Source organism: Cinclus cinclus, chromosome 2 (genome assembly GCF_963662255.1).
Source record: "Cinclus cinclus chromosome 2, bCinCin1.1, whole genome shotgun sequence".
In the NCBI taxonomy this organism is placed as follows: domain Eukaryota; kingdom Metazoa; phylum Chordata; class Aves; order Passeriformes; family Cinclidae; genus Cinclus; species Cinclus cinclus.
Window position 1 is genome coordinate 27273505 of NC_085047.1, and position 12026 is coordinate 27285530.

Here is a 12026-nt window from a genome sequence, read left to right on the forward strand (position 1 = left end):
GAGAAGGTTGCTTTAATTGAGATGATGAGTTGCAATGAGAGACCTTCTTGAACCACTTCGCACCAAGTGAGGATGGTCATGTTTCCCTTTCTGCTCTTGCAAGTAACTGGTTGTAGGACTTGTGGAGCCAAGGAGAGCCACTTGAATGTTTTCCAGCCTCTGAGAGTTCTCATATCTTGGTGCAGCGAGCCTCCTGACAGAACTGGAGAGGCTCAGTTTTCTCCAACTAAAAAATGTTAACACCATCAAAATAACTGACTGAGCTTTGTAGCGTTTCCAGCAAAAAGATGGGGAACTAGGCACACTTTCCATTCTGATGAGTCACTGACTCTCTCCTGATTTGCCTCTTGAAAGAGCTGTTTGGGCAGCTGCTGATGCAGGAACATGATTCTTAGTGATGGTCCTTGGGGAGCAGGACAGGGCTGCACACTGCTTCACCTCTGAATTGGTGAATAATTCATCTGCGTAGCTTGTTATCAGTAAAGTCTTGCACACAGATGTGTTTCTTGCCTGCCTTGATCCTGCCTCATCAGGATAGCTGAGGAGCTGATAGGCAGGAGGGGTATTGTGGCACAGGAAAAAAAAATTGACCAAGTGCTTTCTGTAGTCCTAAAAGCAGGAACTGGAAATAAGAGCATCTGATGCCTTCTGTTTCTGGATTTTCTTGTAACTGTATCACAAATGAAGGTTTTTTCTCTGTCCTGAAGCATGGTCTGCCCTAGGACCCAAGAGCTGTCCATACCCACATCTGTTCCCTGTGCATGAGCAGAACCACTTTATGCTGTTCTGTAGCTGCTTTCCAGATCCTGGCTGTGTGTTTTTATGATGCCCGCACTTGCTTCAGAGAGGAGATCTTGGAGGCTAGGTAGTATTGGTTCTGAGGATTTGAGGATGAAGGGATTACAAGCATATGAATTATTTTTTGAGGGAAATTGTAGGTGAACTGGAAAGAACAGTGTGGAATCGCATTAATGGAGTGAAGAGTCTTGTCAGGAAAAGCTTTTATCTTTCATTACTCACTTTTTCTGCATGACTCTCTAAAATGAGATCTCTGATGGGGTGGGGAATGCGAACAGAGAAGGGAGCAGGGCAGACTCTTGATTAATACTTAATAGGACTAGGAGTATTATCTGTTGGAGTAAGGGGTTTATGGACACCTTTTTTCTTCTTCGTGTATTTTTCAAAGTAGAATAATGCCTCCATTTATTAATTGAAAGCTATAAAAAGGCTTTCCCCAAGTCTTTCTCCTCAGAAAGGAGGGCTTGTTGATTGATTCAAGGCCAAAAACACCAGATTTAGAATCAATCTGATCTGTAATATCGCTGCTTTGTTTGGCTTTATCTGTGGAGCTTCAGTTTCATGTGGCTAGTTTTACAAAATAAAAGCAAACACAATATAAATGGTTCTTAGGCAGATTTTGCTCCAGCAAATGCCTACCTAACTTAATCTAACTCCAGTAAAGTTATGTAAAGCTTGGCTTGAGAAATTGCCCAGTCTATATGTTCATGAATCACTGTGGAAGGGCTTATTCAAGTGAATTTAAAATATGTGCACTAATGTTAAGGGTGGCTTCTTTCCATAGGCAGTTGTTTTTTCTGGTAGAAATCTGCATTTTACTGGTTTGCAAAGCCAGGGGCTGGAATTGCGATTACTTTGTGTCCAACTGTCTGTGTTGGTGAGTGTGTCAGGCATACTAATGGGGTGATACTAATGAGACCTGTTAAATTTTCTACATTAATTATTGAATGTGGTATAAAATACCTTTTACTGTTAATAGCACTAATTAGACCACCAACATATTGCATCTGTTATCATAAATATCCTGCAGGTTGAATCAGACCAATTGTTGCAGCTACCGCAGTCCCTCTGGTAGATAAATTTGGCTTATAGTGGCTTTCAAGTTTGTTGTTTTTCAGGGGTTTTTCCTATTTTTTTTCCTTCACTTTAGCTGCTTATCAAAAGTGTCTGAATGCCCTAAGTGAATTCTGCACTGTTTGTTGCTGCCCCTGCTCATCTTACACATGCAGTAGAATTTTCTTGTTTATATTTCATTCCTGAAATACAAATAAAACTCGAGAACATCCTAGGGAAAAGTATCTGAAAGGTTTAAAGCCTTGCTTGACTAGAAAGGAAAGGAAGGCTTCAATCTCTGTTGTGTTGTTACTGGAGATAGGAGAGATTTTAAGTCTGCCAAAACACACTATTTACCTCAAAACCAAAATTCTCCAATGTTTGTGTGCCTTTTGTGCATTTTCACATCTCCTTTTAATTTTTTTAATTTTTTTTTTCTTCTCCTCTCTCCTGGATCTCCATTTATCAGTGTGGGGTTTTTTTGGGCTTGGTTTGGTTTGATTTGATTTTTCCAAGTGACTTTCGTGTGGGTATGCAGAAACCTTTCATCGTTCGAAACATCTTAATTTTTGTTGAAAGTTTGAGAATTGGTATCCTGGTTTCAGTCATGACAATTGTTTATTGGAGTAGAGATGAAGATTGGGAAGTTTTAATACAAAGGGTACTTCTTTGAGGGAATTTTTTAGAGAAGTACTCCTGCACACTATGTGCATGGTGACAGTCCTGTGACTCACAGAGAACTTCTGGCACTTCTGCCAGCTGTGATTTCTCAGGATTTTAAAGGTGATGGCTGAATTATAAATAGACCATAGGTTCCATCTGTACATTTCAAAGCTACATCTAGAGTTTCCCAGAAGGTGGGTGTGCATTTTTGGCCACTGGGTTGATTCTGGCTATGATATTTTTCCAAAAGGTCAGCTGATTTAGACTCCAGGCAAACAGACACACCAAAGTCCTTGTAGTGAGATGCTGGCTTCGTGTCTTGTTCTGTACAGCACACGTGCACTCCAGTTCAGTCCTTTACTCCCTTATGTCTGCTATATGTTTCCATTGCAAACTTTCCTGACTGCCAAAATCCTTGCAGTGTCACGTGGTAGACCAGTGAAATAGAAGAAGAATTGTATGGGAAGTAATAAAGTCTGTGCCAGAAACTACACCATTGTTTCTGATGTTCTGAGTTGCCCAGCCTCTCTTACTAGTTTATTTTAAGGAATTTATAGAATTAAGTGTGTCATTAAAAAATAAATGGATAAATATGTACAACTTTACTTCTGAATTATTTTTCTTTTCAGGTCTGGATTATGTGATTGCCCATATGTACATTTGAAGTACATGCATACATGTGTGTTTTGCTACACTTCTCTGCTAACTAAACCCGCTTTTAAATGGGTGTATTACCTTGGTGTCGTTTGGGCATTCTTAGCACAGAAGGGAGCTGAACTATGCAGTTTCCTTCAAGGACACCAGTCTGTCTGTTCAGAGCTCTGCCAGAGGGTGTTTGAATTACCTACCAGCATCAGAGCCTGGAAGGTAACATGCTGGGTGCCAAAAAAGAGCTGTGAATCTCTAGTAGCTCAACCACATCATGGAGAGGGCTTTTCCCAGGCTTGCTTTTGAAATAAAGCACATGTTTGTGTCATCTCCATTTCTGGAGATGCTCAGTAGTGCTTTCAAGCCAGCAATAAGTGCTGTCAGTTGTTGATGGCTAATGTAAGCAGCCCCTTTTTTAGAGACATGGTGTCAGTGGTGCTCATTCTAGGTGTGCAAGCAGACACTGACTTGCTGCCATTGAAGTGGCACAGTGTTTTAGAGTGGTGAGGGCTGTCCCACAAGGCTCTGAGTATATGAGAGTGACTTCCTTCTGCATGAATTTGCTTGTCTGGAGCGTGAACTGGGTGAGTGTGACCAGTAGCTTGAAGCTTAAGTGATGTTTCTGCCTCCTTTGCAGATTTGGGAAGGCTTTTGGATCATTGTCTGAGTGTCGGGGCACAGCCTGCTGGAGGCACTGGAAGTGGACTGGTTCCTGGTCATGCCCGGTGGAAGGAGGGGACCCAGCCGGCAGCAGCTAAGCCGTTCAGCTTTGCCTTCTCTCCAGACTCTGGTTGGTGGGAGCTGTGGAAACGGTACTGGTTTGAGAAACAGGTGAGCACAAAGGCAGGGTTGTCGAGACATCTGTGGCTGGGACAGCACTGAAAACAAGGAGCGTTGATCCATCCTGAACCTTGCAAGGGAGCATGGATTTGTGGTGAAAATGAGGGGTTGGGAGAGGGGAACCATGAGCTCTCCACTGTGGCATTATGAAATGGCTTATCCAAGAGGGAATGAGTCCTGTGTGACAAACCTCTTCCAGCTTCTCTTCTCAGCTGTGCTGTGGTACATGCTTCCCACTTCAGCCCCTCTTTTGATTTCATGCGTTAAAACCAGCCCCATGAAGGGAATTGTGGAAGTGGTCTCAGCCCCCCTTCACCACTCACTGTGGTCACAACAGCCGGGGTGGAAATCACACAATGCTCCATTTGTCTTTCCTGTGGCAGTTCCCAGAGCAGTGAGTCCTAGCAAATTATGAGTCTTTGTCTCACTCACTTGCCTTCCCTGCCCTGGGGAATTAGTGTGACACCTCAGAGCACAGCTGTGACTCCTCCTCCTACATAATGGAAAGGCAGGGCAGGAGGATGCCCATATTCTGTTTTAGACCTGCTGGTTGCAGATGAAACTAGTTCTCATAGTTGGTAAAGATGACCTGTATTTTCTGGGGAAGTTGGGGGCTGAAACAGGAGCACATCCACAGTGACATTGAGATTACCACATTCGGTATAAAAACTGAAAGGGCCCAGCATTACTTCTTTCCATAAAAAAGTTGGCAGACTAGAGGAGCTATTTGCTGCATGCTGGGGCCCTGGTATAGGTTCATTCTTACTGAGTAGAGCAATCCAAGCCATTTATCTTTGGCCTTTACAGACTTCTCTGTCATGGATAGAGGGGCAGATAGCACAGTTTGAGGTTCTTGAGAAGCAAGTGACTGTCAAGACTGTGGAATCAGGGCCCCAGGGTTCTGGGAGAGCATTGCTTATCTCCAGTCAGACACAGCATAGTTCCTCCACCAATTCATTATGCCAGAGCTTTTAGTTGTTCTAGCCTCCTCTAAAAGCTAGAAAAGAAGGAAGTGTGAGAACACTTGAGAGGTTAGCCTCTAGGAAGTGGCTGAACTACTCCATTCCATTTTTAGTTACTCCTCTTTTTAAAAGAGGAACTATGAGCAGTAAGACAGCAGACACTTTGCTGTGCTGGAGAAGGAGGCTGGGTGCTACCGTAATGTCATGGTGATGGGTGGAAAGAGCCAATGTTAAGTGTTGGATGTAGCACAGATTTTTTTTCTCTGTATCTCCCCTCTTCAATCTGCAAATTTACTGAAAAATTGCTGGGCATGTCACAGCACTTCTGACAGATCAAGCTGTTGTCCAGAGAAAATTCTGGATAGGGGTTTTGTCTGAGCTAAAATGATGGAGCTCACCACCAGCCTCATATCAGAAATATGAATCCAAGACTGCTGTCACCTCTCCCTAGTAATGCCCAGTCTCAAATTCACAGCCTCAAGTACTCTATCCTGGAAAATGTCAGAGATGATGTAGAATGTTTACCAAGTAAGTGATGTCCATCTGCTTCAGGAATGGTAGTGCCATCAGCCTCTCGGCGCCTCCGATCACAGCACTGATTACTCCAGAGCCTGTGCGTCACTGCCGGATCCCTGAACTGCCATTGGATGGGAGCCTTCTCTTTGAGTTCCTGTTCTTCATCTACCTTCTGGTAGCCCTCTTCATTCAGTACATCAACATCTACAAGACTGTCTGGTGGTACCCATACAATCACCCTGCTTCCTGTACCTCACTGGTGAGCTCCCCAACAAGTACCATCACTTGGGCTTTTTCATTACATAGCTTATTTTCATGCTTCTTCAGTCCAGGAATCACCAAGCATTTGACACTGATGGAGTGAATGGGAGTTCACAGGCACCCCCATCAGTTAGGGCCATGTTATCCCCCATTTTACAGGGGAGAAAATACATGGCAGATGAGAGAGAGGAGTCAGCAGGACTCCTTCAGGGGAAATTTCTTCCACGTTTGCATGGCCTAGCTTGCTCCTAGGGTTTGACACGGGTTGAGACTCCAGGAGCTGTCTGCTGCTGTGAGTACCCCTTGCCAGTCAAAACAACAGAGCCTGAGAGAAGGAAGATGTGTAGATTTTTGTTAGGATCCCACAGCAGGTCAGCAGCACAGTTGGGGAGGGGGTCAGATCCCCAGTTTATGTAAAGCTCTCATCCTCTTCGGTTTCAGTGTTCTTGTTGCCCCAATAAGTTGCCTTTGAGCCAGCGAGCCTCACATGAGCAAAGCCAGCCCGTGCAGCTGGAACCGTGTCATAAAGGCTGTTGGAAGCACGAGGTGGTCCCTCAGTTACCTGTACCGACAGGTGGTGCTGGTGTTCCAGTTACCAGCCTCCTGCTCGGCGTTGCCGTGCTGGACACAGCTGGCTTAGAAGTCAAAGCATTCTGTTTGGGGCTCCATACCTGGCAGGATTTAATGCTTATTTGTTTATTCCCATCACAACTGGAGCATTATATTTTACCCAAAATGTCCTTTAAGGACATACAGCAGTCTATTAACTATTCAGAGTACCAAACAGCAGTCTACTAAGTATTCAGAGTCTACTAACTCCTCTGGCCAGAATGTATGGACAAATTCACTGAATAGCTGTAAGAGCTGTATCTAACTTGATGGACCTAGAGAACTTCTTCATGACCAATGAAGATGAGGTTTCTCAGATCAACTTGGTTTCATCAGGAAGCAGTGATTACTACAGACAATTTTTGAGACCAAGAGGGAAAGTAAGCTAGTGTGCTCACTCTAGGGTTTGGCTGCCCTTTCTCTGGTTGCTCAGGGGCTTTTCTGTGGAGAACCTGCAACCTGTTTTCCATGGTAGGATTCTGCTTCTAGATGACCCTTTGACCCCAAAAATACCTGCCTGAAGGGTGGGTTTGTTTTGTTTTCTGTGTACCTCTCCATGGGAGTGAATATCCCTGTGGAGGAGATCTTGCTTCTGGAGACAGACATTCATGTGTTACTAATGTTTATCTCTTTTACCTCATCCCTAATAGAGAGATTTGTGGAATGCTTACGTGAGGTCCTAACGGTCCTAATGTACTTCACAGCAGCCGGCTTTCTAGTCCCACCCCATCTGGGTGATTTCAGAGTCCCTTTTCCTGGTGAAGACCTTTTTTCTTTCCTCCTTCAGAATTTTCACCTCATTGACTACCACCTGGCGGCGTTCATCACAGTGATGCTGGCACGGAGGCTGGTGTGGGCCATTATCTCTGAGGTAACATTCCCACTGTTCCCTCTCCTGCCTGTAGCACTTGCTTCAGAACATCATCATCCATGGCCTAAGAAAATTCTGCAGGTTGCAGAGTTTCTTCCTTCAGAAGAGTCTGGGTGTGAAGGACTAAGATTTTGAGGATGCCCTTCCACCTTGGTGTTTTCTCCTTGAGACCAGTCATGTCCCATAGTATTGGGTAGCTCTGTTGGCTCTGCATCTATAAGGACATTAAATGTCCCACTTGCTTATTTATCTCTGTAGGTACAATACTGTACCCCACTATCTCATGCTAGAGAAGTGGCTGAGAGAATTGCAAGTCAGGTAGTAAAAAGGCAAATAGGGAAGTTGGCCAAGACAAGAAGAATGATCAGGAGATCATAGGGGGAAAGGTCAGGAGGGGGATGTCTGACTACACTGAAGTGAAATAGGAATACTGGTAGAACTGCTTTTCCAGTCTTGGTTACTCAGTAACTCAGACTCTGGTCATGTCACCACAGATTTTGACACCTTCTCTGTGTTTGTGGGAGCAGAACCAGGCCAAGTTAGGTATCTGTAAAAGGTCATTTTTAGGAAAATAGAAGTTTTTGTCCACTGAAATGGTTAATACAACTCTAGGCTAAGCAACTAAGCAGTGTTTAAAAGTAAGTAAATTAAATAAAGGAACAGTTATGTCCTGTTGAATAGATGAGTGGAGAATGTGGGAGCTCTGAAGGTCTCTTCATCTGATTCCTTCCATTTTTGTTTATGTTCACATCCTCTGTAAAACTTCCCATAGACTGAAATTTCTGCCTTGAAATCTTCCATGCAGGTTCTTGTGCATACCCTGTGTAGGCTCTAACCCTTAAGAATCTATTCATAGCTCAGTTTCTTTCTCTCTGGAGAATGGATCAGGCTTTCTTGCTATGGTCCCTCCTCACTTCACTGCAACCTGCATAGTCAGTAGAGCTAAATTATGGAAATCTGGGTTTGGGATTGATAAGGTGCACATCTTCTCTTCCTACAGCTGTGAACTGTGACCTTTCACAATACTGAGACCTGATCCTTCTAAAGAAAAGAGAGAGAGGAAATGGGTTTCAGGCCATCCTGGGCCATCATCAGAGCATAAGAGACTTGAGCAAAAATATTTTTCTGCTTTGCAGCTCTGAATTTTTCTTCAAAAAAAAAAAAAAAAGAAGAAAGTTCTATTTTAGTCATGCCCCACAACTTGTGATTATTTGAATCCTTTGGATCCTGTCAATCATTAATAAAATCAAAGGCCTTTATGTTTGTAAGAGAATCAATTTCCTGTTTCTGAGAGGAAGAGGGCAGCTATCCCTCTTCTGGTACCTCCTGGCACCCCTCTCCCTGCTCCTCCTCCGCAGGCATCCCTTGTGCTCATCTTCTAGGACTGGTTGTTGTAGGACTGCTGAGTGTTTCCTCTCTATTTGCAGGCCTCTCAGGTGGGTGCAACATCACTGATTTGCTACATGGTGCGCCTGGTGCTGCTCACCGTCTGTGGTTGGGTGCTCTGCTGGACTCTGATCAACCTCTTCCGCAGCCATTCTGTTCTCAACCTTCTCTTCCTGGGCTACCCGTGAGTGACACCACCTTGAACCCTCTGGGTGGATGGGGGGGGCACAGCTGCTTGGGGGTGCCATGAGCCAGCGTAGGAAGCAGAGCTGTTGACTGTATTGTTTCCTCGACTTAGGATTAAAAAGGAAGCAGGAGTGGCTGGGGGATGGTGTGGGGAGGTGGCACCCAGCTGGATGAAGTGAATTGCCTCAGCTGCTGTGCATGTGAGGGGCCTTTGCTGCCACTTGAAAACTGAGCCTTTGGGATTGTTGGTTCTACAAACAGAATTTTAAAAAGCTTCTGTGCACAGGTGTTGAAGCTGCAACCTCTGGCCTTTTAGTGGGGAGAATAGTTGGCTATTAGTTTCTGGAGTGAGGGTTCCTATGTGCTGTCACTCTCGTCAGGGCCAGTATTTGTTGAGGAGGTACCCCTGTTCCCTGTTGGGATGCCTGTTATTTCAGCCATTGTTTTCTTTCTTTCATGACAGGTTTGGTGTCTACGTCCCTCTGTGCTGCTTCCACCAGGACAGCAGAGCACAGCCTCTGCCTTCAGACTGTGGTTACTTGGTACAGGACCAGGTGGCAGATGATGGAGCTTCAGCTGTCAGCAGCCTGGTCAAAGACTTCTTCTCGCTTCTGTGGGAATCTCTGAGAGAACAGTTCAATAATCCTATGTCTATCCCCACCCACAGCTGCCCCCTTTCCCCAGATCTCATCCGCAATGAGGTGGAGTGCCTAAAAGCAGACTTCAACCGCAGGATCAAGGAAGTTCTCTTCAATTCTCTCTTCAGTGCCTACTATGTGGCATTCCTGCCACTGTGTTTTGTGAAGGTAGCTGTTGTCTGGCTCTCTTTGTGCCCCTGCCCGCCGTCTCCTTCTGAATGTTGTGTGAACTGCTGCCAGGCCAGATTCCTGGTTAATTCCCCTTTTCTCTGTCTCCCCTTTGGCAGCCTGGATAGCGGAGCATGGCTGCATCCGGAGTGTACTAGTACTGCTCCTGGTTGGCAGATAGGTATTGCCATAAATGTGATGCACCTCTAGTCCCATCACCCCACTTACTAACTCCCCTTCTCCCACCCCTGTCCTAGGCAGATGGATAGCTGTGTTCTTCCTAGAAAAGAGAACCTGTTGTTACCTGTCTCAGATCCAGCATCATGGCTTTTGAGTTCTTGGATCAGAGGCTTTGGCGGTCAGCCTGTTAGAGCGAACTGGGAGGCTTGGCAAACTAAATCCAAGAACCTCTTGTCAGTGTGGGGGTTGTATTTTTTTCATCTGTCATTTCTCTAACTTGAACAAGCTCCAGTTGGTGCAGAGAAATGGCCAGGGCTCCACAATCCATGTAGCAGTCTTGGTGCATTTGGTGCTCCTGGGGCAGTTCTCTAACAAGCAAACTGCCTTGTTACCTGCTGCTGCTGCTGGAGGAGAAGATGCACCAGCTGCAGCATCTTCCCCTGCCCTTTCTCCTTCAGCTCAAGGGGAAGGGAGCCTTGAGTGTCTCCTAAGCTATAACCCTCCAAAATCACCAATCCAAAAGCGCATGCTTGTAATGTGTGGTGTGGATGCATATGCAGTATGTCCCTTGTCGTTCCTCCTTCTGTTTTGTAACAGTGGTGCTAAGTTCCTGTATGGTCTCTTCACAGAGCACCCAGTACTATGACATGCGGTGGTCCTGTGAGCACCTCATCATGGTGTGGATCAATGCCTTTGTCATGCTCACCACTCAGCTGCTGCCTCCCAAGTACTGTGACCTGCTCCACAGGTCTGCTGCCCACCTTGGCAAGTGGCAGAAACTAGAACATGGCTCCTACAGCAATGCTCCACAGCACATGTGAGTGTGGGGATGGGCAGGGCTTGGTATGCCTGGCAAGGGACTGAGACATTCTAGTGGATGAGTAAATACCAGCAGTGTTTATCTACTGAGGATATGTCTCCACTCCCCATGCAAATCTACTGGCCTTGTTCACTGAAAACAGAAATGGCTGCTCTAGAGAGCTATCTAAGCTACTCCAGTCACTGCTGGTTTCTTCCCAGAAAGAAATGCTGACATTCTTCTTGGCTAATGGAGAGTATCTTGAGTAGAGGCAGGGGGTGGCCCCCTCCACTGCAGTGGACAAAGTTCTTGCACTGGGAGCCATTAGTTCATATTACTGAGAGACCATTGAATGGGCTTGTGATCACACCTCAGTGCTTTTTCCAGTGGGAGCTGGGACATGTCATTGTGGCAGAGGCTTTGGTATTTTTCAAGATGCAGTCCATTGCTGTGAACAGTCGTTCAGGGGGCTGGGAGCACAGATGGTAACACTCTGGCATTGTTTCCCTACAGCTGGTCAGAAAACACAATATGGCCACAGGGAGTTCTGGTGCGACGGAGCCGGTGCCTGTATAAAGCAGTTGGGCCCTACAACGTAGCAGTGCCTTCAGACGTGTCTCATGCCCGCTTTTATGCAAGTATCTCTTCTGCTTGGTCCCTTACAGCTGTGGGAGGGAGGAGAGGCTGCAGCAGAGCAGATCGTGCAAGACAGTTCAGTGTTACATGACAGGCTGATGCTGCTGAGCAAAATACATGTTGGCAGCACTGGGGCTTTCCCATTTTGTCTTACAGTGACCTCTGGGCTACCTTGTCAGTGCTTTTTCATCGAGATGACACAGCTCTCCCATCAGGCAGTTGCATTGCTGAGAGGGTTCTGTTTAACACTTTTCAGGGAAATGGGAGAGTGTGTCAGCAGGCCAATAGGTTTATTTCACCCACTTCCTCTTCTCAAGCAAAATGCCACTTCTACATGCCTTGTTTATTACTGTTTTGCAGCAGCTAGTGGTGGCTGGAGCACAAGCATTGCTTCTGCCCCACAGTGGTCCCTGACAGCATTATGTCCATATTCCTCCTCACTTCAACCCAGCAACACATGACCGAAATCTCTCCTGAACTCTTTCCCTGCAGTTCCTCTTTCACCGTCCTTTACGGCTGCTCAACCTGCTGATTCTCATCGAAGGCAGTGTGGTCTGCTACCAGCTCTACTCCCTGCTGCGCTCAGAGAAGTGGAACCACACCCTCTCCATGGCCCTCATCCTTTTCTGCAATTATTATGTCTTATTTAAGCTCCTTCGGGACCGGATAGTATTAGGCAGGGCATACTCCTACCCACTTAACAACTATGGACTCAAGGCAGACTAGGCTGGCCAGTCTTTTCTTCCTCATCCCACAGGGTAGGGAGGGAACCTCAGAAAAAAAAAAATATTTTCGTACAGTTCTATTTTTTT

The 12026-nt window shown here is 45.7% G+C and overlaps 1 protein-coding gene across 1 annotated transcript; it reads left to right on the plus strand.

The window, feature by feature from the left end:
- The first annotated feature begins 3838 nt into the window (after positions 1–3838).
- TMEM39A (transmembrane protein 39A) lies at positions 3839–12018 on the plus strand. The gene is made up of 8 exons (XM_062512789.1): positions 3839–3993; positions 5517–5739; positions 7138–7221; positions 8649–8791; positions 9257–9599; positions 10409–10596; positions 11092–11212; positions 11707–12018. Exons 1-8 carry the CDS (start codon positions 3881–3883, stop codon positions 11938–11940), a joined length of 1449 nt encoding a protein of 482 aa, XP_062368773.1. The 5' UTR covers positions 3839–3880; the 3' UTR covers positions 11941–12018.
- The last annotated feature ends 8 nt before the right edge of the window (positions 12019–12026 follow it).